The sequence below is a fragment of the Dromiciops gliroides genome, chromosome 4 (genome assembly GCF_019393635.1).
Source record: "Dromiciops gliroides isolate mDroGli1 chromosome 4, mDroGli1.pri, whole genome shotgun sequence".
Taxonomy (NCBI): Eukaryota; Metazoa; Chordata; class Mammalia; order Microbiotheria; family Microbiotheriidae; genus Dromiciops; species Dromiciops gliroides.
The window spans coordinates 215,805,349-215,826,063 of NC_057864.1; the positions used below are offsets into that span (position 1 = coordinate 215,805,349).

Genomic DNA, 20,715 nt, shown 5'->3' on the forward strand with positions numbered 1-20,715 from the left:
ATTAGTAGACGTGATCCATCCTCCATATAGAGTGTAAGCTCCTGGAGAACAGGAATTGTGTTGCTTTTCATGTTTTTTATTGATGTCTACAAGAATATTGATCAGTGTCTCACACACAGTAAGTAATTAATAAATGTTTATTGATTGAAGTCGAGTTGAATTGGCCTCTTGGGAATGGACCTAGAGGTGTCCCATCTTTTGCCTGGGCCTCATTGTGCTAACCTCTTCTTTCTGTGTCTTTAATCTTGCCTTGTAGACGGAGCCCCACTTAGTGAGCTGTCCTGGTCCTCTTCTCTTGCTGTGGTGGCTGTTTCTTTCTCTGGACTCTTTACCTTCATCTTCCTCATGCTGGCTTGCCTGTGCTGTAAGAAGGGAAACATCGGGTTCAAGGTAAGGCATGGACTGGACTTCATCCGTGGAAGGGAGAAATGAGTTTTGTAGTGAGAGAGAGGCCTAAACCAGCACCCATTGCCTGCCAGAGATACGGTTCACATTGATTTGGAAGCTTTCCAGGGGTGGGCCTGCCTTGCATCCACTTCTGTGTCCTTTTTCTTCCCCAGAGAAGCCCAAAGAGGATGATGTGATTTGGTGAGACTGTTAGTGTCAGGAGGGTGATGAGGGTGAATGTCAGCAAATAGGTAATGCCTTGAGCCTCATGGCCTCATGCCCAGAGGCCCAGTACAAAGCCTCAGAGTAATCTCAGGCATCCTGGCCCTCTTTGTCTTTCCCTAACTCTGGTGATAGGATTTTTTGCTTTGTGGGCGTGCTGCTATTCACTGGCCACGTTTTGCGGCAGAGGGCTGTTATTGCCATATTCTGCAAAAACCTCATTGAAGAGAAGTGGCCGGGCTCTTCTGATGCAGATGTGGTCAGAGCAGGCCCAGGCAGTTCTATCAGTGACCACAAATCCAGCCCTCACCTCTGCCAGCTGACCTACTCTGGTAGAGGTGGAGGAGAGTTTGAATGCATGACAGGAGCTGTCCCCAGTGCCAAGAATGTTCATGTAAAACCTGCAGTTAAACTGACCTCGAGTTCAAAGATACCCATCTTTGAATGGAAGTGCCCATCTTTGCATGTCGAAGGTAACGAAAAAAGGATTCTCTCTCTCTCTCTCTCTCTCTCTCACACACACACACACACACACACACACACACACACACACAGTGTCCTTGACAGGAGATAGTGTCATGCCCTAATATTGCCCAACCCTTGCACTGCTGACCATCTTTTCAAGAACACCTGAGACAGCTTGGGTGACAGTAGTCTTAATTCTCCAAACCTCTCCCTCCTCCTCCCATCTTTGTGCCCATGTTGATTTTCTATTGGAGCTGGTGGAGAATTTTGTGCCAGTGATGTTTGATAGGTGTTTAGTGGCATTGATAATGACAACCATAATAATAGCACAGCTCCAGTGAATTACCTCTCCATGGAATTAGTGGTTAACAGAATCACTTGTTTGAATCTAGAACTCCTGGGGTGGGAGTATTGTGTGTAAAAAGTATTTCTGATGGACTTTGAGAGTTTTCTCAGTTTCCTGCATTGATTGCTTTGCTAAATTAATAGAGGCAGTGTTCCATATTTGCGATGTTTATGGTCTGACTTTTGGAGGGATGGCTTGGTTGCTTGGGCACAGTAGATTGTAAGGCAGGTATCAAAACTGCATTTCAAGGGGCAGCTAGGTGGTGCAGTGGATAGAGCACTGGCCCTGGAGTCAGGAGGATCTGAGTTCAAATGTGGCCTCAGATACTTGACACTTACTAGCTGTGTGACCCTGGGCAAGTCACTTAACCCCAATTGCCTCACCCCCACAAAAAACTGCATTTCACTTACAGGCCCTAATTCGGCTTTTTAAAAAATCATAGCATTGTGTACAGAGAACAGTCCCAGACTTGGCATCAGGAGACTGGGTTCCAGTTCCAGATTCATTGCTTTTTAGCCATCTGGCCTTGGGCAAGTTACTTCTCTAAGTATCAGTTTCCTCACCCTTAAATGGGAATAGTATTATTGGCCCAGCCCAATTCTTAGGTTTGTTGGGAGGTAATGGATATGAAGGCATTTTGTGAACACCAAGTCACTTTACAGTCAGGAGGAATTGTTGTTGTTAAATCCTAGGAGGTTTAAGGCCCACAAAAAGTCCTTGGAGCTGTCAACAATTCAATTCAGTAAACATTTATTAAGTACCTACTATGTGCTAGGCACCATGCTAAGTGCTGGGATACAAAAAGAGACAAAAGATATCCCTCCCCTAAAGTAGCTTACAGTCTAATAGGGGGAGACAACAAGCAAAGAATTATATTCAAAGCAAGTTAAATAGAGGATAAATAGAAAAAAACTCAAAAGAGGGAAGGCACTAGAATCAAGAGGGGTTAGGGAAGGCTTCATATAGAATTTGGGATTATAGTTGGGCCTTAAAAGAAGCCAGAGAGAGGCAGCTAGGTGGTGCAGTAGATAAAGCACTGGCCTTGGATTCAGGAGGACCTGAGTCAAATCCAGCCTCAGACACTTGACACTTACTAGCTGTGTGACCTTGGGCAAGTCACTTAGCCCTCATTGTCCCACAAAAACTTAAAAAAAACAAAGAAGCCAGGGAGGTCAGTAGTTGGCACAAAGTATAGGAGGGAGAGCATTCCAGGCACGGGAAGCCAGAGAAAAAGCACGGACAGGGCATCGTTAGCACATAACCAGGACTCATTGAGTTAAACTTTTAGATTCTGAAGGTCAGAATCAAGGCTGAAATTCCTGATTCAAAAGCACCTCTGATTCTGATGGTCTCTTTTGAATTGAGTCAAGCCCAATTCACCAAGTTAATAGGATCACATTTCCTAAAGGGAGTCTAGTAAGCAGAATCTACAATCCTGATATTTATGATCATAAGAATTGGGGATGCCTCATTTCCATGCCATTTTTTCCTTTCAAAGGGCTCCTCCGTGTGGTTATTTCATGAGGAATCCTCTCAATCTTTCAAGGTAGAGAGGGCAGACATTGCTATCCTTCTGTAGGTAGAAGACTACCCATGCTTCTGTCTTTTTTTATAGGTGGGGAAAACGGAGGTCAAGGGACTCCTCAAAGATGGGGTATGATAGCTCAAAGGTGAAGGGACTTCCTAAAGTGGCACAGCCATTGTGGGACTTGAACCTCCACTGGTCTGGTTAGACCAGTCTGCTTCTGGCTGCTGTGCTTGTATACAACAGAGAGGTTAAGTGATTTTCCCATGGTCGCACAGCCATGTTGGGGCTGGCACCCGTGGTCTGACAAGACTAAGCTACTCCCAGCTGCTCTGCTTGGAGAAAACAGCTGCCCTCCCAATACTTCCTTGTTCCCTCTGTTCTCTTTCTCAGCTCCTTCTAAGCCCTTCTTACCCCTTCTTCCCCCACCTTGTTCCTCACCAAAGGACTCTGCCTGGCACAGAGATGACACGTCTTGCCAGAGCAATTCATTAATGCTGGGTATTGCTCTGGCCCTAGGCCGCTTGCTTGCAAAGGGTGGGAGTCTCTGACCTCACAGGCACAGAATGTGCTGGAGAAAGTGATTCTCCCACAATATTTGGGATTTTTGTGGAGATGCCTAGCAATAGGTTTTGCAAAGCCAGCTGGTATAGAGGGGAAAGAAGTAGAAAATGAGTGGGGAGTCAACCGAGGACGGTGGGTAAACTGTGGGATGATGCAGTACAGCCCCGTCTCAGCTTTTCCCTAAACGCCCCAGGAGAACAGAGCTCCACATACAACGAGGCTCCCCCTGCCTTCCTCCTACCAGCCTTGCCCTCTTCATCATCACCCTGTTTAAGATGTTTCCCTCAGAAGATGCCAGGTGGAGAATTGACTTTGGGGTGTGGCTGCTTCCTAGACAGGCTCCCTCCCAGACACCACAGGGTCCCCCCCCCATGCCAGTTCAGGCTCCTTGAGCTTTTCCCTATCATTTGGTTCTTTAGGGCCATAGGTGGGTGGCACAGCAGTGATGGAACCTTGTGTAGGAAGAAAGGGCAATGATCATACTGCCCTATCTAATCATTCACATAGTCTGTAGGATTCAAGATTTCTCTCTGCACCACTGCCAGGTTACTGGGTTTGTCAGGAAGTGCCCCCACTCCCACCCCCAGGGTGACCTCAGAGCACCCGACTCCTTCCAGGGCATGAGTTAGAATTCCTATTTCCTTGGGAAGTGGTTCACAAGAGCTCTCTCTGGGATGGGAAGGGGTAGGCTGAGGCTTTGGTATTGGACTCAGTGTAAGGTGGGATTTGTCAGGGAAGGGGGTTGAGTTGTTTTGTTTTGTTTTGTTTTGGGTTTTTTGTGGGGCAGTGAGGGTTAAGTGACTTGCCCAGGGTCACACAGCTAGTAAGTGTCAAGTGTCTGATGTTGGGTTTGACTCTGGTCCTCCTGAATCCAGGGCCGGTGCTTTATCCACAGTGCCACCTAGCTGCCCCTAGTGGTTTGAGTTTTTTTAATGGATTGAAAGTGCTTTTGAAAACCTTTGGCATAAAAGGTGATTCTCCAAGGGGAGACAGGAAAAAAGGGAAGACAAGGGAAATTTAGGTGATGTAAAAATGAAAGATATCAGTAATGATTCAAAAGAAAAAGAAAAGAAAGTGCTTGTAAATGACCTCTGCCCCTGTTGATAGAACTTGAGTTCTAGGAATGGGGAGGAGAGCACTGTCTGTCATGATGTTTTCTGGGCCCTGATATCAGGCCCTTTCCTTAGGAGCAGGTGTGGCAAAAACAGTTGGTATTTATTCCCTTTGCTTTGGATTGCCCAACCTCAAGCTTTTATAGAAGACTGAGGAACTCCCTGTAAATGGGTGGGGTGGAGAAGGGTTGCTGGGTTGGCTGTCCCAGCCCAAGGGTAAAGGTCTAATCTTCATCTGGCAGATGGCTGGGGTAGGTGGCATGGGGTTGGGGAGCTGGGGGTGGCGGGGGAGTAGAGGGGGTCTGGTCTACAACAAGACTTTCTGGTAGAACCAGGGTATGCTCTCTTTATTCTTAGGGAGAGGTAAGGGTAGGGGGCAGGAGGTGAGGAGTGAATGCATGTGAAGGAGCAAATTGATTTACTCAAAATTCTATAACTGGAACCAAAGGACCTTTCTCTTTATCCTTCATTAACCTGAGAAGCCCAAGGGTTGGGCAGGATTGAACTGGGTTTCTGGGGCCTCCCAGTGGAGACAGTTCACATCTCATATTGGGCCACCTGACTCCAAAGGAATTAAGTGTCAAGAGGGAGCCAGACCTTCCCTCCCCACTTCCTTGTTCAAGCGCGTGGGCAAAGATTTATTTGATCCATTCTGCAGCCCTATTGGAATAGGAGAGAGGGAGCAGGACAGGGAGCAGGAACACAGCAGTCCTTCTGCGGACCCTAAGGGCTTAGAGGTGTGCATGTGCCTGATTTGCACTTACTCACACAGGGGCTGTTCCAGGTAACAGAAGGCAGGTGAGGAAGACAGTTTCCCGTTTTCTTTGTGGGGAATTACAGTGTGAAGAGTTAGATTGACTTTAGGAGAAAATTGTTTTGGCCCGAGGATTATAAGAAACCTCCTGGTGATCTTCAAGGTTGGATGGTTGGTCTCTGGCCTTCCAAGCTGCTTGAAGGGCCCTTCTGGGTGGAGATGGGGAATGGTGTTCTTTGGGCCCTTACAGTAATCCAGTGAGGTAGGTACCATGAGTGTTACGATCCTCATTTTACAGATAGGGAAACAGAGTTTCAGAGAAGTCCAAGGAATTTCCTTCCTTCCATTTCTGTGTCTCTTTCTTTTGGAGAAAATGATACCTCTTCCTCCGAGCCCTAGGAGTACAGCTCAAACTGGAACTCCACTGAAAGGGAGTAGTCCTTGGTTTGGGTGTAGGAGGAAGAAAGGGGAAATTAGTCATGTTTGGCTCCCAGTGGCTGAAGAGTCAGGCAGAGAGAGATGGGGATCTGTGATTGAATGTCAAGCTTCAACCAGAGTTTCTTAACATAGGGTCCATAAAACTCCCCATAAGAGGTCCAGGGATAGATTTCATAGGGTCTATAAACATGGGAGGGAAAAAAATAAATCTTTATTTCACCATAATTGGTTTCTTTTGCAATTGTATATATTTTATTTTATTCATTTTAAAACATTATTTTAAGAAGGGCTTCATGGGCTTCACCAGACTGCCAAAGGTTTCCATGGCCCCCAAAAAGCCAAGAACCTCTAATTTAAACTAGGTTGATACGGTGAGGATTTCTCTGGAGGCTCAAGACAAAAGTCCCTAGAAGGGTTGTTGTTAAGTTGTTTTCAGTCGTGTGACCCCTTTTGGGGTTTTCTTTGGAAAAGATACTGGGATGGTTTGCCACTTCCTTCTCTAGCTCGTTTTTGCAGATGAGAAAACTGAGGCAAATAGTTAAATCACTTGTCCAGGGTCATACAGCTAGTATTTGAGGCTGGATTGGAACTCAGGAAAATAACTCCAGGCACAGTATTCTATCCACTGCACCACCTAGCTGCCTACCCCTAGAGGGGTTAGGAGGATAGTAATAAATATAATCTCCGTAGTATTTAGCACTTCAAGGACTAGCAGATTTGACCTAAGGCTTCCTGGCCTGGGCCCAACACAAAACAATCAATCAATCTCAATCTCCGCCCCCCCCTCCAAGTCATAGGTTCTTTGTTAGAGGCACTAGGGTGAATATAACCAGCCTCCTAACCATGCCCACTGCTCCCCCTGGCACTACCCTCCCTCTCCCCTCCCCATCCCACCAGATCTAGGGTTCTCCCTGAAAAGCAGATTACTCTGCCAGGGCTGGCTGACTCAACCTCTCTGCCTGCACGGTTCTGCCACCTCTAGCCAGAAGCATTTCCCTCCTCCCCAGTCCTCCCTGTCCATCGAGGTAGCTTTGGGCCACAGAACAGACCCGGCAAGGATAGCCAGGGATCTAATGCAGAAGAACGGTCTGATGTAGGAGATGGAGTGCCCTGCTCCCCGAGCACACTCCTGACTACATTAACACCTCTGCATTAAGTAATATTTTCTCTTTGTTCCTTTTAAACAGAGGTTCTTTAACCCAGGGTCTGTGGAGCTCTTTAAAAAACAATGTTGATCACTCTATTTCAATTTAATTAGTTTTCTTTATAATCTTATATATTTTGCATATTTAAAAACATTACTCTGAGAAATGGTCTGTAGACTTCATCGGGTGCCAAAGGGCCCACCAAAAAGTTAAGATCCCCTAGGGGCTCCTCTAGTGTGTTTAGAGCCGGTGAGGCAGAGGCATGAACTAGGTGAGGGCGCAGTGAGGTGTAGCGATCTTATGAGCCCTTCTCCCATCCATCCTCTGTTTCCCAAAGTGGGCAGTCTGAAAAGACTTTGTGAAGGCTTTCTGTGAAGACTTTGGGGAGTGTCAAGTGCCTGTAGCTTGGAGGGGAAGTTGAAGGCGAAGAATAAAGGGAAGGGGGAAGGAAAAAAGGAGAGAGAGAGTGAGAATGACTGAGAATGGGGTGATGGTGGGTGGGGGAAAGGAGAGGCTGCAGAAAAGGGGTTTGGAAGAAGCTTTATTTCCCCTCTTCTGGGGAAGGGCAATCCTGACCTCTTTGACCCTAACTACGGGGGCAGAACCAAGGCAGGGGGAAAGAATTGGGGACTGAGACAATGTAGCCCAGAGGGGCAAGCTGGGAGGGCTCAGCGGCAGGCGTGAGAAGCCTGCCAGGGGATGGAGGGGAGGGGAGATGGTAGAGCTCTTTGTATGCAGTGGTCAGGACCATGGAGGGCACCTTTCAGAGCAGTGGGGCCACCACCACCACTTTTTTTTTTAACTCACTGCCTGTCTGTCCATCCCTCCATCCATCTGACTGACCCATTGCAGGAGCCCCCAGGGAACCCTGGATCAGGATCCACGGCTCACGGGAGGTCTCCGTCTCCGCTTCCCCCCCACCAGGAGTTTGAGAATGCTGAGGGTGACGACTACACCACCGAGTTCTCCGTGCAGGGGTCTCCGGCCACGCAGAATGGCCCCGAGGTGTACATACTGCCCCTCACTGAGGTCTCACTCCCCATGGCCAAGCAGCCCGGGAGATCAGGTTAGTCTCCTATTTAGAACTCAGGGTCTGCCCTGAAACTCGGGCCCTCCACCTCCCAGATACTTCATGGACCACCCCTTTCCCCAGCTCCTCACCCACCCTACCCCCACATTCTAACCCTGGGATTTGGAAAAGATCAGCAATTTTCCTGTGGACCATACTGAATTGAGAAAAATTATGGTATGGGTAGGCAAAGGTCTTGTAGGAGATTTGTATGGGAAGCCCTCTTACCAACACACACCTTCCTTAGGATCCTTATCTTAAAGCCTGCTTTGCCCAGCAGCCTTCCTATGAGTGTTACTAGACCTTTTGGTGTCCTTTTGATTTCTGAGGGAAGTCCAGACTTTATTCTATGTCATGGTAACATCCTAGGAAGGTCAGATTGCACAGAGGCGGCTTTGGGTGGGCCTGGGGCCCTCATGGACAGTGGCAACAGAACTTGTCGAGACGGGGGTCCCACCCTGCTCCCCTGGAGCATCGTTCCTGGCCCACGTAGTCCCTGTTTCTAAGAGGATGCGCAGGCTTGACAGCTGATATTAGGCCTGGCAGTCTCAGAGGGTCAGTTCCTCAGGGTCGTAGAGTAAGAATGGATGACCTCAGATGGTAGGATCTCAGGGTGATGTATATAGAGGTCTGCCTATCCTGGGTCCCTTTTCCTTAACTATAAGCCTAGTTGCCAGAGCAACCGTCTCTTAGCCCTTTGGCTCCTGGAATCCTTGCCCTTTCAGAGGAGGGCTGGATATACTAAGGATGGGAGGTTGGATGCCATGTTGCTTTGGGGTCCCCTGTTGTCTCCAAGACACCAGGACTGTAGCTACAAGGGCCTAGTGATCAGGCTATAGAAGCTATAAGACTTGGGCCTTTCTCATTTTACAAATGAGAAAGCTGAGACCCAGAGAGTCAGTCTTTCAGTCAGTTAACAAGCATTTATTGAACACTCTATGTATCAGGCACTGTGCCAAACACTGGAGAATACAAAGAAAGGTAAAAACAAATGGCAGCAAACAAACAAACAAAAACCCTCCAAAATTACACAGCCCCTGCTTTCAGGGAGCATATGGGGTTTTTTTGTTTTTGTTTTTTGTTTTTTGCTTTTTTTGCAGGGCAATGAGGGTTAAGTGACTTGCCCAGGGTCACATAGCCAGTAAGTGTCAAGTGTCTGAGGCCGGATTTGAACTCAGGTCCTCCTGAATTCAGGGCCGGTGCTTTATCCACTGTGACACCTAGCTGCCCGCCAGGGAGCATATGTTTTAATGGGAGAGACAAATGAAAGATTTGTCTGAGGTCACATGTAGTGAGTAATGAGGTGATTCCAAATTCAGTGGTCTTCAGCCACACTGGTACGTAAAAGCCCTTCCCTTCTCTGGGGCTGTCCCTTCAAGAGAGGGAGAATGGGCAGTGCCAGCTTCTTCATCCTTTCTGGCACAGGGCCACAGTCTTTTCACAGATGTGGAGTGTGAGAGGGAGGAGAGAATCAGCCTCCAGGTCCTTCTGCAAAGACCCCTTTGCCCCCAGAGGAGCGCTTGGGGCTTGGGGAGATGGGGAGAAGATAGACCTTTCTGGGCCATCTCTGCCAGCCCTAGTCTCCATTGGCATATCCTAGTTAGAACTGAAAAAGACCCTTCCCAGTGCCAGCCAGTTTCCCCAATACCAAGCAGAGATCCATGTATAACCAAGCCTCAGAAGACAGACCAGCCATAACCCTATGACTCCCGTGTGGCAGAGGAGAGTTGACTTGGATGTTCAGCTGTTAGAGGGGGCAGAAGGAAAAAAAGTTGAGGTTAAAATCCAAGCTCCTTTTCTCATAGGTGTCCTCATCCTACCCCCACCATAGGAAGGCCCCTTTAGGATACTGGGTAGAGGGGAGAGAGGAGGCAGGAATTTATTCCCTCGATATTGAGCGGCACCCTCCCCGACTCTGTGCCATCCTGTGACCTCTGCACCAGGCACCCCAAAGGCCTTGGAGATTCTTCAAGTCTCTTGGATTGCTGGGAGGAAGGTAGAACCATTCCTAGCTTACTTCGTCCCCTCCTCCCTAACTCCTACCCCACCCAATGGCTGTGAGCCATGCCGAGGCCAGCCATACAGTCCTGGTCAGCCATTTTGCCCAGACAGGGCAACTCGTCCACACACACACACACACACACACACACACACACACACACACACAGAGGCGCTTTTCTTGTGTTCTGTGAGCCTCATGGGGTGTGGGGCCCATGAATCTGTCCTTTCAGCCTGAGAGGAGTGGGTGGGCCGGAAAGGGGGCTGGGGCCCTATTCCCAGTGATGCTTTGTAATTTGAGGGGTGTGGTGGGGGGGTAAGTGTGGGTGGGAGAACAAGGTACTTTTTCACTATTCCTTCCATCAGAAGGCTGGATTCTTCCACCACAGTGGGGAAAAGGGCCAGGGTTGGGGCTGGGTAATACTCTAGGGACTGTGACTTGCCCCTGACCAGGATCCTCATTCTGTAGGTGCTGTCTCCTGCTTGCTAAATGTGGAGAGCTCCTGCAGGCTCTGTACTGACCCTAGTTCGGACTCAGTTTCCCTTTCCTTGGGTCCCGAGGCGATAGCCTCAAGTAGCCTTCCCTAGCTCTATAAGGTGATCTTCACCCTCCATGAGTCTCCAACCACAGTTTGACCACCTACAGGAGATTGATCTAGTTTAGGGTAGGGTAGGACTGTCAGACCCCAATTAACACCCCAGGATAGAGGTGGGTCAGGAGTTTTGTAGTGAGAGGCCCTCTCCCCGTGACCAAGGTTGTGTGAGGGTTGTATCGTATACTTGAAGTGTGATGTGGGAGCAGAGCGTAGGGGTGAAAAGCAGAGAAAGGCAGGTTTTCCTAAGCCATTTTCCACCCCCTGGACTTTGGCAGTGTAAACCTTCCAAGGGGGCATTCTGATCTCAGAGCTGAGCTGCCTCCCTGGGATTCTGAAGGCCTCTATATCAGGCAGCTGTTGAGGAGGCCGTGGGCAGGAGCAGATAATGTGGGCTCATCTCCCACCTGTCCTTCCTAAATTTAGGCCATAGGTTCTGGGAACTCAGATGGGGAAAACTTTTTTTACATCATTGTTTTCACCAACCTCTAACTGAACTTGGGTATTTCCTTCAGATATGCATTAAAAACAATTATTCTGAGAAGGGGTCCATAGATTTCACCAGATGGCCAAAGGTATCCATGACCCCCCAAAGGTTAAGTATACATGCCCTAGGCCACAGCTCCTCTACCTAAGGGAAAAAAACAAGGACAAGGGTGACAAACTTCCCAAGTCCTTGCCCACCCTCTCCCAACTCAGGCTTGGCTCCAAGTTATCTCTCTGGCACGTGATGGGAACTTCCAGAAATTTGAGTTGTGATGCCCCTTCCTTCACCCCATCACCCTGCCCTTCCCTTTGTCTGCATAGAGGAAAATGAAAAATGTTGGAAAGCCAGATGCTTGCTGGTAGGAGAGCCATCTCACATGCCAGGGAGCCCTGGGGACCATCACTGAAAGAAGGCAGGATGGTGTCCCCAGGGTCCTCTAGCCCCTTTTAGACATACCCACCATCCAGAGAGCAGTCCTGACAGGCAGGGAGATCACAGACCTAGAGTTGGAAGGGCTTTAAGGCAACTGCGTCTAGCCCTCTCATTTTACACATGAAGGACCTGAAGCACAGTCCCATGTCTAGTCTCCAAGGGATTTGAATTCAGGTCTTCCTGACTCTTATGCTCCATCCACTAAGCCATGTTGCCTCAGATATGTAATTAACAACAGTAATAATAGTAATACCCAGCATTTATATAGAGCTTTCAAGCTTGCAAAGCACCTTATATATGTTAATTCATTTGATCCTCACAATAATTCTGAGAGGGAAGGATTGTTATTATCCTCATTTTTGCAAATGAGGAAACTGAGACAGAGAGCTTAATTGACTTCCAGAGCAGGATTAAAACTCAGGTCTTCCTGACCACTGAGTTCTGTGTCCTATCTAGCGATCCACCTAGTCGCTCTGGTCCAAGGTGTTTCTCCACCACCCAACTCCATTCCCTACTCCCCTTTCCCCTGGGAAATGTAAGGAGAGAGGAAGGAACTTGATCATGGTTAATCTAGCCCCTGAGACTAGGACCCAGGAGCCTGACTCCCAGATCTAGTACTCTGACCCTTTACCTCCTCACTTGTCCTCATCTCCAGGGGAGAGTCCTTCTCCCCTCTCTCCTTCTTAAAAGGTTCTCTGGGTGTGTCATGCCCTCTCCCAGATGAAGAGCAAGAGTGAGCTTTAGTGTTAAGTATATACATGACCTGCTGCCTTTCCAGCTCCCGTTTGGTTCTAGAATTTCTTGAAAATCTTTTAGCAGTTGTGGAAATACTAGGGCTGACAGGCAATTTAGGAGGGATATCTTCTGATAAAGAGTTGGTTAGGGGCAGCTAGGTGGCGCAGTGGATAGAGCACTGGCCTTGGAGTCGGGAGTACCTGAGTTCAAATCCAGCCCCAGACACTTAACACTTACTAGCTGTGTGACCCTGGGCAAGTCACTTAACCCCAATTGCCTCACTAAAAAAAAAAAAAAATTAAAAAAAAAAAAAGAGTACCTGAGTTCAAATCCGGCCTCAGACACTTGACACTAGCTGTGTGACCCTGGGCAAGTCACTTAACCCCCATTGCTCTGCAAAAAAAAAAAAAAAAAAAAAAAAGAGTTGGTTAGCCTGACAGGGCTAGGGAGGCAAGGGGCAGGTAGGAGGACTCATTTTTCTTTCTACTTCCTGCTCTACATCATTGATTGAGAGCTGGAAGGGCCCCCTCAGGATAAAGATGAGGGAAGTGAGGCCCAGTGTCTTGAGAGCTGGGCTGTGAACCCAGGTCCTCACACTATTTCCACTTCACTAGACTGCCTCAGAGCAAGAGAAGTCCTTTCAGTTTTGTTCTCATGCCTAGGACTACAGTGTTTGTGATGAGCAATCCAAATTGGGGAGAATGGAAACTAGATAGTCACATCCTTTGAGAGCTGTCCTCGCTTGGTGGTCAGAAATGAGAGAGAGACAGAGAGAGACAGAGACAAGAGAGACAGACAGAAACAGAGAGAAAAGGTGACCACATTAAACCTGCCTGGCTTTAGATGCTGGGACCACAGTGAGAAAACATCCTCAAAGCAGCCTGGGTAATTTCCAACAATCAAGGCCCTGGAGAGTCTCAAAGCCCTATATGCCCACTCCCCTTCGGAGGAGTCCACATTGGCACCCCCCTGAGTTTTCCAGATAAAATTGAGAACTGTGACGGGAGCAAAGGAGGGAGAGGACTCTCTTGCTCTGTTCCTTCTGCCCCAGGAAGCTTCTCTTAGGGTCTTGGAGGCCTGTTCAGCCCAGTTCTCACAGCCAAGCCAAGAACAGGTGGGAGAGGGTGGTTCTCAGAGATGTCCTGGGAGGATGAGAAGTTAGGATTTTAACTTTAATTTATAGTTGTGCTCTCCCTCCCCCCAGCCCAGCCCCATTCCCTCCTACCACAGAGTGCTAGGATACCTCCCAGTCTGTGCCCTGTGGGAAGAAGCAGCAGGACTTTATCTCCCCATTAAATGACAAGTGAAGGGATAATAAGTTTTCCTCGGAGTCATAGAATGTCAGAGCAGGAAAAGAGTTTAGAAATCATCTAATCCAATCCCTTTGTTGTTTTACAGAGAAAGTCACTGAGGCAAAGCGATTTGTCCAAGATCATATGATTGAGTAGCTATCCCGATTTCTGGTGCTGGCCCATCATAGAGGGAGCTCCAAGATATAAAACTCTATGAAGTTTCCTTTTCATCTTGGTTCAAACATCGGGGATTTAGTCTTTCTAACCTCAGACAATCTCCTCTTTTTGGGGACCTGGGTTCTTGGGGTATGACTGGGGAGAACAGCTTAGGAAAATGTCTTGAGTGCTTTGGGGTCTGATTCTTGTACCCTCCTTCCTCTTAGGCGGAGGGGCCCCAAGAAGAGGCCAGGGTATTTGCCTGAATCTCCAAAATCACCCCCACTCCGCTCCCCTCTAGTAAACAAGGATGATGTGTGTGGGAATAGAATTCAGAGCATGCCCCGAAGAATTAGAGGGAGTCAGGGCAGATACCAGGGTCCAGCCCCCGGCCCCTTCCCTCAGGATTGTGCCGGGTGCGGCCGCCACTGACCTCACCCAGGCCTGGTTTGGGGAGAATGGGGCCAGTGTGTCCCGTGTAGGGCTGTGCCAAGCAGTGCCCAACAATAGGCCTTTGGTGGGGCTGGAATGTCACTTCAGGGATTGGGTTGGAGGAATGTCAGAGTGTTCCCCATCTTTCCCGCCCTCTGTCCTCCTACACTGGGGAGGGAAGGAATGGGAGGGCAGCAGCATCAGCAGCTCTCCCAAACAACACTGTCTGCTTGATGCTGCCCACTTAGTGGGCTCTGGACTTTGCCATCTTCTGAATTCAGTTGCCGGGCTCTTACCCTTTCCCAAGCCAAGCTCTGCGCTCTGTTGATGCCATGGTGGGACATCCTGAATGGCTCCCTTGACTCTCTGTCTTCCGGGCAGCCAGCTTCCTTCATCTCCCTGAGAAGCAGGAGATGCTCGGGGATCCTTCCTGAACCTTAGCTGTCCCCATGATCCCACTAGGACCCTTTTTCCTGGGTGACTCCCAGGCTCTCCTGGCATTCTAGGGGCTCTTCTGAAGATGCATGGGTAGCACCTGCTTTGGTATCATTCTTCTTGGGCCTACCCAGTAGGGGACTCCCAGACTGAGGTCTGGTGGCCAGAATTGGATGGTGCTGGTTGAAGAGAAATTGGGGAGGTGGGAGGGGACCCACTGAACCTAGCCTGCTCTGTTACAGTCCAGCTGCTCAAGTCTACAGACCTGGGACGCTACAGCCTCCTGTACCTGAAGGAGATTGGCCATGGCTGGTTTGGGAAGGTGAGTTCCTTTGGTTCATGGCTTTCTCTTCCCTTTTCCTCTTTTAACCCCCGGGCCCTCAGGACCCAGTGTTTCCTAGAGGGTAGTGGTCATAACCTTAAGAGTAGGGATGCGGGCATTTGACTGGGAGGATGGGGGTTAGATCATTCCTTAGGAACCCCATAGCATGTGTTGTCAAAGGATCAGAACATTTTCAGCCTGCTTCCTCAGTGGCCCACTTTGGAGGTGAGAAAACAGGAAAGGGTGGGAGACTCTTACCCTGATGTTCCCCTGTGAGTCAGTCAGCAGTACAGCCTGGTGCCCTGCATGCCCACACATTAGGGCCTCTCTGCTGCCCCCAGTCTGAGTTCTGACCCTGGGGACACCCAGCTTGGGGCCCCCTGAATTAGAGCTGCCCCTTACAGTGGGATCCTTAATGCCCTGCTGTCTGTGCCTTTTACCCTTCTCTGGGGGACAGGTGGGTGGCCCCATCTTGCCAAGGCCCCAGAACCTGGCCTGGGCCTAGGACTACAGCTGGTGAAGGAGGTAATTCTGAGGGATGCAGGTGCGGGACTTGGCACAGGAGTCTCAGCACTGTGCGCCCCCAGCTCTCAGCTCTATCATTCGACACTCTTTTCTTGCCTTCTTCTACTTCTCTTTGCCCCATAGACCTCAATTAAGATCTGTCTCCCACCCTTCTACGCCCAACCCCCACCCCAAGGTTGAGAGGGAGGGGTCTACAGAAGAGCCCCCATCCCGCACCCCTGGCTGGGGAGGGCCCAGGGCAGAGGCTTGGTAGATGTTACGGCTTCAGTTAGGCTGGGAGGTAGAAAAAAGGCCTTCCTAGGAGGTCTGGGTAAGGGAGTCCGTATAAAAAGAAGTCCCCAGACACTGAGTGTGCCATCCCTTCTTACGGCCAGGCCACAGATGGTAACTCCCAACCAGACAGGGCCATTAAGCAGAAGCCCCTTCCAGTGCAAGTAGGGGTCTTAGCACCGAAGAAAGCAGCAGGAGGGTGGGCTCCCAGGCACCTTTGCCCAGCTGGTGAGCCCCTCCTTCACAAGGCCCACAGGTCACGGAGTGGGAGGGGGGGTGTGGGTGGGTGACGACCCTGTTTCCTGCCCATGCAGGTCTTCCTGGGTGAGGTCAATTCGGGCATCAGCAGCACCCAGGTGGTGGTGAAGGAGCTGAAGGTGAGCGCCAGCGTTCAGGACCAGATGCAGTTCCTGGAGGAGGCCCAGCCGTACCGGTAGGTGGAGGCAGCTGCGCCCAGCTGGCAAGCCCCCTGCTTCCCAACAAGGACCGCCTTGTGGGCTGTGCAGAGAGGGAGCGGCTGGTGGTGGCCAGAACCAGGGTCAGGTTTGGCTTTGATCCTAGAAGAGAAAGGGGTAGTGGTGATATTGAGGCGGGTACCAGCGACATCTGGTGGACAGAGAGAGTGATCCCAGCCCCAGCCAGCAAGCCGCCCTCGCTGTGGTTGGGTTGATGTCTGCATGTCGCTAGAGCCCCCGATCTGGAGCATCCTTTCCCTTTGGCTGCCCCAGTGGAGCTCATCCTTTCCCCACAGGGCTCTTCAGCACAGTAACCTGCTTCAGTGTCTGGCCCAGTGTGCAGAGGTGACGCCGTACCTGCTGGTGATGGAGTTCTGCCCGCTGGTGAGTCGGCGGATTACAAGGAAAACAATTTTATTCAAATGCGGTTATCAAAAAGACCAGTTCACAGACCTTAGGTAAAGAGCCCTTGCTCTGTGGGCCTCTTTTTCTTGGGCTTTGGTCCTTAAGAGGTTTGGAGCAGGGCCAGGGACCACCAGATAAGATGAAGCAGGCTGGCATTTGTATCCATGTAGATGCTTAGTCCCGCAGATTCATTTGTGGGACTAGCCCATCCTGGGACTCTCAGGAGCAGATACTCTATTTGCTGCAACTCTAAAAGGTCCAGAAAATTCTGGTTACATCACTTTAGATCTGTATGAGCAGCTAACGTGATTTAAGTACAGAGAGAGCCCCACACCTAACCAGACATTCTCTGAAGTGTCTTAGACCCATGATAATGAAAGCAGACCTACTGGGAGAGCTGGGGGTGGCACCAGCCACAGCCTAAACCCTTCAGCCCCAGCCAGAATTGATCTGACCATGCAATGAGACTTCCCCACAGAGTCCTGGGAGCTTGCCTGTTATTGTGAAAGAATTTCCTTGGCCCTCTTAGCAAAACATCTGTGGTTTGGTGGGGGGACACCATCCCTCTTGAAGTACTCGAAGGCATGTTTTAGTGATTTTTTCAGCTTTGTGGGCCCTCCTTCCTGCCCTGTTATTTTGTAGTATCACAGCTTTGTAAATCAGAAGCAAACATTGACTGTTTTATGAATGACTTATCAACTCAATCTGTTTATGCCAGTAACACAGGAACCAAAATCGATAGGATAGTCCTGTCCCTGATTAAATTTGTGTATTTGAGCATTGAATAGCAGATTGGATCTCTTCTAGTTTAACCTTAGTACAGGATTGGATCTTAGTTATCTGTTTGTAGATTGTCCACTTTGTAAAGTATCCTCAGAAAATGCTTAATCCAGAGGTAGCTGAGTGTCACAGTGTGTAGAGCACAGGACCTAAGTCAAAAAGACTTGAGCTCAAATCCAGACTTACCTTCCTACTGAACAACCTTAGGCAAGTCACTTAACCCCTATCTGCCTCAGTTTCCTCATCTGTAAAATGGGGGTTATAATAGCACTTATACACAAGGGTTATTGTGATAATCAAATGAGATAATTTGCAAAGTGCTTTGTAAGCCTTAAAGCATTAACTCTCATTATATTATTATTATTATTAATAACTATAGCTCTTGAACCCCTAGGCAGCTAGATGGCATAGCAGATAGAGGGCCAGTCCTGAAGTCAGAAACACACATCTTCCTGAGTTCAAATCTGGCCTTAGACACTTACTAGCTTTGTGACACTGGGAAAGTCACTTCACCCTGTTTGCCTCAGTTTCCTCATATGTCAAATGAGCTGGAGAAGGAAATGGCAAGCCACTCTAGTATCTTTGCCAAGAAAACCCCCAAAGAATTGGACAGGACTGAAATGACTGAACAGCAACAAGCTCTTAAACTATTACACCAAGAGAAAGAAGGGCAAAAGTCTTCTAGGCAGAGAGGTACTGGATGGGCCTTGTCACATCATTTGGACCAAAGTAAAAAGTATGAATGGGAGTTATAGGAAATAAGGTCAGAGAAACAAGAAGTTGCAAGTTGTGAACGGCCTTGAACATTAGACTTTAACTGTGAGCAGAATTCTATGTGCAAAGTGGTGTTTTAGGAAAATAAGCAGACCAATGTGCAGGAGGAATTGAAGTGTTCAGAGATTAGAGGCAGAGAAACAGGTAAAAGTTACAACAGTAGTCTAAGCATAAGCTGATAAAGACCTGGACCAAGAGTAGTGGCAGTGAGATGAGAGAGCAAGGGGTGAACCCCAGTTTTTGGATTAGATACTGTTTGTAGGCAAACTACTGTGCTCTTCCACTACAATTTAACAAAACTTCCTTGTTGGGGAGTTTTCCTTAAACTTGTGGAAGATCAGTAAAATCATATACGAAATTCTGTGGCTCACTTAGGTATAGGAGTTGGACAAAGGCCTGTCCATTTTCTACACAGAGCTAGAGAGGGTTTCTACTGTTTCCCATCCTGGGGTAGACTTCCTCAGTCTAGTCTAATGTGCCACAACAAAAAACTACTTTACCACAGGTTCATGTATTTAATATATATGATTAATATTAACCATTATTAGTAGATATTTCCTGTGTGATTATAAGCTAAAGAAACAGATTTTTTTTTTAGTGAGGCAATTGGGGTTAAGTGACTTGCCCAGGGTCACACAGCTAGTAAGTGTTAAGTGTCTGATGCCGGATTTGAACTCAGGTCCTCCTGACTCCAGGGCCAGTGCTCTATCCACTGCGCCACCTAGCTGCCCCGAAACAGCACCCATTCCTATTAATAAACTAGAGAGCATAGGAATACATGGAGCATTTGTTAAGTAGTATCTATCTAAAGCCATCAGAGAGCATTATCAGAAATGTGGATAAAAGCTAGAAGCTTTTCCAGTAAGGTCAGGGGGGAAGCAAGAATGCTCATTATCACCAGTATTATTCGGTATTGTACTACAAATGTTGGCCTTAGCAATAAGAGGAGGAATTAGAAAAGGCAATGAGGAAATTAAAACTATCGCTCTTTGCAGATGATATGATGGTATACATAGAGAATCAACTCGCATTAATACATAAAAACAATTTTTAACTTTTTGGTTTTTTTAAAATTTTGCATTACAGATTTTTACTTCCCTCTTTCCCATCCCCTCTCCTGTAGATAGCAAGTGCAGTCTTGCAAAACATATTTCCATATTGTTGTTGTTCACTCATTTTAGTCATGGCCAATTCTTCATAACCCCATTTGGGGTTTTCTTGGCCAAGATACTGGAGTGGTTTGTCATTCCTTCTCCATTTCATTTTACAGATAAGAAAACTGAGACAGGGTTAAGTGACTTGCCCTGGGTCACACAGTAAGTTTCTAAAGGCTAAATTTGAACCCAGCAAGATGAGTGTTCCTGACTTCAGGTCTGGCATTCAAGTGTGCCACTGAGATGCCCTATTTCTATATTAGTTGTGATGCAAAAGAAAAATGCAGGAATCTCCCCCCCAAAAAAGAAAGACAAAAAATGTATAATTTAATTTGCATTCAGACTCCATCAGTTCTTTCTTTGGGGGTGAATATCATTTTTCATCATGAGTCCTTTGGAATTGTCTTAGATCATTTTATTGCTGAGAATAGCCTAGTCATCCACAGAAACTGATTTTTTAAAATGTTAACAAATATGCTGGATCCATCTAATTTTAACAAATATGCCATCAAATGAGTGTTGTGTTCTTTAAAGTCATCACCATCAGCATTTACTCATTCATTCCCCAAACACACTGGCATTACTCAGCACATTCCCAGAACTCTGGAGTCAGAGGACTCAGACGGAAATCCTGCTGACCGTTATGACTTGGGCAACCTTGAGACAGTCACTTCACTTCCTTGGGCCTCAATTTCCTCATCTGTAAAATAAGAAGGTTGAACTGGGTGGTCTCGGAGGACCTTTCCAGATCTAGGTCTCTGTTCCTGTGACCTTCAGGGCAGGTCCAATGAGCCACTCGAGGAGATCTATCACCCTACTTCATCGTCTTGTATGCCTGGACCTTGGGTCCCTTCCAATGCAGAGATGCTATGATTCTGTAATACTTGAACCTTGTATGTAGATCAAATCACAGGAACACGGAGCCTAATAGAGTCAGAAACTGATAGATTCATTCACACTGGAAATTTATCTTACTGTGATGTCTTGGTTTCAAACCAGACACCCAACAAGCCCGCTTTCCATTTAGTTTAGTCAATATATAATAATAACAATATAACGTAATAAAATATAATAATAACAATAATAGAAGTTATTACTATGGCAAACATTTATAGAGAGCTTTACAGAGATCTCCTTTGAACCTCATGACAACCCTGTGAGGCAGATGTTTGAGGCCACACAAGGTTAAGTGACTTGCTCAGAGTCACATGGCCAGTGTCTTAAGTGGGATTTTGAACTCAGGTCTTTCTGGTTCCAGGTCCAGGGCCCTGACCACTGTACTATGTAGCTGCCTATTTTCTTTCTAGCATCTACCCTCTCCAGGCCAAGATCCTTCCTACAATCAAGAGAATTGTTTTTTGTTTTTTTCCTTTTTTCTTTCTCTTAGTTCAAGCTTAGCCCTTAGCTATGTTCTTTCTGCCTGCATCATGGAAGGTTTTGCTT

At 47.9% G+C, this 20,715-nt stretch overlaps 1 protein-coding gene across 13 annotated transcripts in view; it reads left to right on the top strand.

Annotated features, from left to right (window-relative positions):
* AATK (apoptosis associated tyrosine kinase) overlaps positions 1-20,715 on the top strand; it is a 224,825-nt gene that overhangs the window by 182,185 nt on the left and 21,925 nt on the right. For 7 of the 13 annotated variants that reach the window (XM_044000036.1, XM_044000034.1, XM_044000029.1 and 4 more), the window contains 5 exons: positions 257-390; positions 7,811-8,024; positions 14,830-14,909; positions 16,019-16,137; positions 16,456-16,543. In XM_044000036.1, coding sequence (XP_043855971.1) covers positions 346-390; positions 7,811-8,024; positions 14,830-14,909; positions 16,019-16,137; positions 16,456-16,543 — 546 coding nt within the window. In that variant the 5' untranslated portion in view covers positions 257-345. Of the gene's footprint in view, positions 1-256; positions 391-7,810; positions 8,025-14,298; positions 14,488-14,829; positions 14,910-15,366; positions 15,435-16,018; positions 16,138-16,455; positions 16,544-20,715 lie in introns of those variants that run through there. The other 6 variants (XM_044000032.1, XM_044000033.1, XM_044000038.1 and 3 more) reach the window with 5 other exon arrangements.